The sequence below is a fragment of the Sprattus sprattus genome (genome assembly GCF_963457725.1).
Source record: "Sprattus sprattus genome assembly, chromosome: 19".
NCBI classification, from domain to species: domain Eukaryota; kingdom Metazoa; phylum Chordata; class Actinopteri; order Clupeiformes; family Clupeidae; genus Sprattus; species Sprattus sprattus.
The window spans coordinates 27,680,313-27,686,619 of record NC_137917.1 but is presented as its reverse complement, the minus strand read 5'-3'; the positions used below and the strand labels follow the sequence as shown (position 1 = coordinate 27,686,619).

The window sequence follows — 6,307 nt, the reverse complement described above, 5'->3', positions numbered from 1 at the left end:
AAGGCTTAGCATCCACTCTTCTTTTTTCCTTTCAAAGGGAATCTGCGAGTGTTGCATCTTTTGCATCTTGCATCTCTGAATAGTTTAAACTATTGTGAATTCATACCAGGATGAAAAATAATTGTAGAGACATACCAACCTATACTTTTTCCCCTTAGCAGTTGTCCTGTGCTTAACACTCTCAGTGTTTGTCATGATATGTATAAATACAGATAATGTGAAAGCCACTAGAGGCGCTGTTGTTGAATAAACGACCATCAAGGTGGCTGAAACATCCGGCTGAGTCAGTTGTCTGATCCTTATATATCAACAAGGTATCAGTATTAGCTTTGAAAAGCTGTAGTCACCAATGCAAAACCTCTACCCTAATCCAGGACCACATTAACATGTTGGCATATTAGGCCTACTTGAACTAAGTACACTTCTTCTAATGTAGTAGCCTTTTGTATTTTTAGATAAACCTCTATTTCCACTTTATTTGTAAAGTCACTGTTTAGGCTGACCCTATACATCGGAGTGTAGTGATGAGAATTGAGGTACAATTCTATAATATAGCCTTCGAAAATACGTCAAATACATGAGTCAATGTACAGGTGTGGTAATAAGTATCAGAATCAGAATCGTGTTTATTGGCCAAGTAAGTTTACACATGTATGTGTAATAAACAGTGTTTTTTTCCCCAGCTTTTTGGACCTGAATTCATGATTTCACCAAATTGACATGAGGGTGAGAGGGGCCATTCTGTCTGTAAATGGAAAAATGGGCTTCTTCCATAGTCTCACTTTATTTCCCTGATACATACATGTATGTTTGTTTGGATGTATAAGGATTTTGACTCCAGGTTAAGTGGCTCTTAATGTACTTTCACAGAAATATCAGTTTAGACCCCACGTTTGAAAGGCTGCTTTTAACCGTCTGTGAACTTACCTGGAATCGACCTGAAACCTTAAGGAAACATGAGCAGGTTTTTGCAAAATCAGCGAAAATAAGTTATGATTGAAATATAGTTATCAATGGGTCATTTGCCAGTACCTGCTGTCTTTATTCGTAAAATAAAAGAAGTTGCTCCTATATGCTAGAGCAGAAAAGACGGACTATGTAGTGTTGCTTCCCTCAAGCAGTAGGCCTACGTGGGTCACTATGTTATCCATGGTTACAGACAACTCTTTACTCACCTGGCGGATTGTTATCAGAATCAGAATCAGAATCAGAAAGGTTTTTACTGCCACTGTTATGAAACCTAACATCATAGCTCTAGCCCCTTATAGGGTCTCTCAAGCAGTTACTTGACTACAACGGGCGGTATTTTGATGATTTTCCAAAATCCCATTAATTCTCTATTTGGGATTTTTTTTTGTTTAAAAACGGAACTTGAAAAATTGATTCTCTACCGCTTACAAAACGAAGATGGTCACGCCCACACTTCATTAAAAAGTCTTATCGCATGGCAGAGTAGGAGCCAATCACGGTAGTGGGTTTATTCACATGACATCACATTTGTGACGCAATTTATCTGCGACGTCCACCGACTATCCATGTGAATGTCGCTGTTTCAACTTGCAAGAGAACATTAAAAGGTAACATCTTGATTTCACCAACCACATTGCTGGTGTTACTTATCTCCGCGTGGTTAACTGAAAAATCTTACGCTATAAGACGATAAACCGACAAAACGTCTTGAAATCGATGTTTACGTTTCTAGTTTCATAAGCTCTTCATGCTTTGCTTTCCTAACGTTATTGGCAAGGTCAGAAAAAGCTTGTCAGTTTTGGCTGGCCACTTGCACCTCTCGTTTGAGTATCTCCTCCTAAACCTGGCATCTATAAATGTTAAGTTTAAGTCAAAGTGTATGTGTGCAAGCCTGTCAGCGTTACTTAACACATGCATTTACCACACTTGCTTGGCAGAAAAGGATACTGTCATGTCACTTATCGGCTATGTGTCTTAACATTTCATTTATTAATGTCACGGACTAGAGCTGAGATAGTCATACTTGTCTACCCCTTTGCATGCCCAGTTGTTTCACCTTCTGGAAAGATAGCTATAGGTCGCCCAAAACATTTCGTGTGGTTTTGCAAAAAAACGTTGTCGACAGGGGTTGAGGTGACAGTGGGGCGTGCCCTACGCTACATACAGGCGACTGATTCAATTCAGTAGATAAGACACAGAAGAAGACTTGAGGAATTAAGCATCTGGTTGTTGTTCTTTGTTTACTGTTGTTTGTGTTCATGCGTTATTGGTCTCGATACGGATACACGCAATACGTTTTGAACAAAAATTCGTAAGCTTTTATGTACAATTTAAAGACTTCAGTACTGCTATCGCAGTTATTGTCTTACATTCAGCTCCATGAACGCAAAAGTCATTGTGAATCATCAGGGGTCACGTTACCCTACAGATTTATGAGAACGTGGAAAGATGTATGACTCCTCCTATAACATGTGCCCTTGTCAACGAGGCAAGCGTAGACCACTTTGTCAGGCAAACGTCTGAAAAGCTAGAAATCCCCCCTTTTTTAAATTGTATTCTCTATTGTAATTGTACCTCTTACTTCTCTCTCTCTCTCTTTCTCTCACTCTCTCATATCTGTAGTGATGATATGGTTGTCGCTTGAAGGATTGTGAGCCGGCAGTATTGTGGTAGACCGAATAATAATTGCCCCCAGATGACAATGAGGCTGTTGTGCCGCCTCGCCCGGGTGTTGCCACGCTCCACCAGTGGTTCCTCCGCCGCCGGTGCCTCTGCCCTCCTCCAGACCAGCGCAGCCCAGTCTGCCGAGCCGCTGTGGTCCCAGTCCCGCCACAGGCCTCATATAGGTCTGACACTGTTAAATTACTCATTTGCTTAATTTGGGTATTTCGTTTTTGTATTAAATACAAATATTTACAGGGCACAATACACTGTAACCAGCAAGAGTTGGAGATTGTACAAACAATGTGGTTTTTTTTTTCTGTTTTTTTTTTTTTTAGTAGCAGCGAGAGGCCTATGTGACAGACATGGCCTGGCCAGCAGAGAGGAGGAGAGCACCTTTGTGTTCAAACGCACCCAGCTTGACGCACTGGTGAGCGCCGCTAAGTCCCCCGAGGAGGTGCTGCGCCTGTGGGAGGAGCACGGAGGCTCGGCCAATCAGGCCGCCATATGTCTGAACCAGATCAGCCGACTGGCTCTGGAGAGGAGCGTGGAGGAGAGGAGGCAGCTGGTGAACCAACCCGGCTGCACCGCACTCCTGCACACAGTGAGCTCGGAGGTAAGAGCCTGAAGCCATACCACTCACACACATGTCTCACACTCAGGGAAACACACTCATGTCTACACCTTTAGAGAAACACACACACATGTGTCACACCCAGAGAAACACACACACATGTCTCACACTCAGGGAAACACACCATGTCTACAATAAGAGAAACACACTCATATCTTCACTCAGAGGTACACACACATGTCTACACCTTTAGAGGAACACACACATGTCTCACCCTCAGAGAGACACACACACATGTCTACAGTAAGAGAAACACACCCATGTACATGAACACTCAGAAAAACACACACATGCGCATGGCCGCAGAGGTGAGTGTTTTTTAAATGTCCTTGTCCCTTTGATTTGAAGTAGAATATATATGGGAGGGACTATTGATAAGAGTTTGTAAAGTCATAATCAACAGTAACAAAATGATTATTAAAAACAATGCGTTCCCATAGTATTAAAGAACATTCCTTCTGCTCTGCACAGTTTTTGAATTGAGTGTTGCTCTGGTTTTAATGTGACACTGCGTGTCCTGTGGTTCTGTGTTTGGGCCTCCCATCTCATTCCTTTTGTGTGTGTGTGTGTGTGTGTGTGTGTGTGTGTGTGTGTGTGTGTGTGTGTGTGTGTGTGTGTGTGTGTGTGTGTGTGTGTGTGTGTGTGTGTGTGTGTGGCCTGTGGTTCTGTGTTTGTGCCGCCCAGGCTCAGGCGGTGTGGAACGGGACGCTGGTGAGCGTGCTCCGCTCCGTCTCACAGCTGGACGTGCCGCCGGGAGCCGCCGTGCTGCGCTCGCTCGAGACGGAGGCGCTCTGGCGTGTGCGACGATTCTCATACAAGCAGCTGGCCTACCTGATGGAGTGGGCGGTCAGCGAGGGGGCCCGGCTGGCACGTCTGGGTAACCACGGCGACGCCTCGACGCTGGCCAACGAGCTGACCAAGCAGCTGGAGCTGCGCTGGACGGAGCTGAGCGAACCCAGGACCGTCGCTGTGCTCATGGGCCGGGCCGCCCACCTGCCGCCATCGCTGATCGAGAAACTGGAGGATAAGGTACACTGTGACGATGTGATCATCCCTACAGGTGAATATGCTCTCTGGCTGCCACGCCATTGAGCCGGGCTCTTTGGTGTGGCGGTCAGAGTGCATGCTTGGCACCCCGTTGACCAGGGTTCGAGTCCCGGTGGGGTGACCACGTTCTCCCTTTGCTACATACACACACACACACACACACATACATACATCAGTACATACATACATACATACATACACACACACACACACACACACACACACACACACATGCACACAACATGCAGTTCCACATATTATATACATCCTGCTAGCATGAAATGATATAATTCTCCCTATAGTTTGTTCTGTTTGATTGTTTACATGTTTACAATGTCTATAAGCAGCAAGAGTAAATTCATTATCAGCCATTTGACTCTGCTGTTGGTGGCGATGGCACTAGGGCAGGGGTCTTCAACAGGGGGTCCGCGGAGGTACTGCAGGGGGGTCGCGAAATCTTTGGTTGATAAGACAATAATTTTTTATATTTCTAAAAAAATAAATAAAAAAAAAAATTCAACCAATTTTTTTTCCCCCAAATTTAAATGTCTTCCGAATCAGAATTGTATTTATTCCCTTTAAATTTACATTAACATAAATCCAAAATATTGTAGCGAACGTATAAATTGATCCAGAAGACGTTATCTTTCAGTCCAATGCACACATTCAGCTACCCACAGGAGCTCTCTCAAGCTGGGCACCGGTTCACTCACAGCACCTTTCATGCAAATACGACAGCACAGGCACTAGCCAATCAGATCGCGTTTCTGCTCAAGTCTTAATAGCGCGAAGATCAAAAATAAAAGATGGCGGACCAAACTCCATAGCTGGTCTTGTTTGTACCTATAAATTGTTAGTTTGACATTTTTTTGCTTAGATTTTAAAAAATAAATAAAGAGAAATAGACACTGTACAAGGTCAAAAAACGTTAATTGTAACTGAAAAATAATTGTAACTGAAAAATAAGTTGTTATATATTGTTAGCTCAGAGTTGTTTGCAAGATGTATGTTAATAAATGGCAGTGGCCCGGCCACCCGGTACCTTTCATGTTGTTAAATGTTGAATTAAATTCAATGTTAAAAAATGTTAAGTTAAATTCGTTGTTCAAAAATGTTAGGTTAAATTCAATGTTAAAACATACAAATGTTAATGAATATATTAACCTTTGTATTATTTGAATAGCTTAGTATTGAATACACAATAACAGGGTAGCTATGTTTATTTGGCACTAGGCCCAGTATATTATAAACAACATTTTAGGCAATTGATATAGTAGGGGGTCCCTGCTCATCTCGCCATCAGTTTGGGGGTCCCTGGTCTGAAAAACGTTGAAGACCCCTGCACTAGGGTATTCACATCTGAAGGACAACCGAAGTAGAGGTTCAGAAAGGAGGCCTAACGTTCCTTTTCTCCCTCCTGTATCGTGCGTCAGGCCCTGGAGCTGGCGGAGCACTTTGTGGCGGAGGACATCCGCAGGGTGGCGCACGCGCTGGCGTCTCAGGGCCGACGGACAGTGCCCCTGCTCCGGGCGCTCTCCTACCACCTGCTGCAGAGGCCCTCCAAGGAGCTGAGCACCGCACTGCTGCTGGACATCGCCTACGCTTATGGTACTCACCAGCTCCACTAAATGTGTGTGTGTGTGTGTGTGTGTGTGTGTGTGTGTGTGTGTGTGTGTGTGTGTTACGCTTATGGTATTCACCAGCTCCACTGTGTGTGTGTGTGTGTGTGTGTGTGTGTGTGTGTGTGTGTGTGTGTGTGTGTGTGTGTGTGTGTCTGTCTGTGTGTGTGTGTGTGTGTGTCTGTGTGTGTGTGTGGTACACTTATGGTACTCACCAGCTCCACTAAAGTGTGTGTGTGTGTGTGTGTGTGTGTGTGTGTGTGTGTGTGTGTGTGTGTGTGTGTGTGTGTGTGTGTGTGTGTGTGTCTGTGTGTGTGTGTGGTACACTTATGGTACTCACCAGCTCCACTAAAGTGTGTGTGTGTGTGTGTGTGTG

The 6,307-nt window shown here is 44.2% G+C and overlaps 1 protein-coding gene across 2 annotated transcripts in view; it reads left to right on the top strand.

Annotated features, from left to right (window-relative positions):
- The first annotated feature begins 1,503 nt into the window (after positions 1-1,503).
- The window catches only part of tbrg4 (transforming growth factor beta regulator 4), a 16,573-nt gene continuing 11,769 nt past the window's right edge, over positions 1,504-6,307 (top strand). The window contains exons 1-5 of one of the 2 annotated variants that reach the window (XM_080858482.1): positions 1,504-1,577; positions 2,593-2,816; positions 2,973-3,247; positions 3,950-4,294; positions 5,746-5,920. In XM_080858482.1, the coding sequence (XP_080714608.1) occupies positions 2,666-2,816; positions 2,973-3,247; positions 3,950-4,294; positions 5,746-5,920 (946 nt within the window). In that variant the 5' untranslated portion in view covers positions 1,504-1,577; positions 2,593-2,665. Of the gene's footprint in view, positions 1,578-2,592; positions 2,817-2,969; positions 3,248-3,949; positions 4,295-5,745; positions 5,921-6,307 lie in introns of both variants that reach the window. The other variant, XM_080858481.1, reaches the window with a different exon arrangement.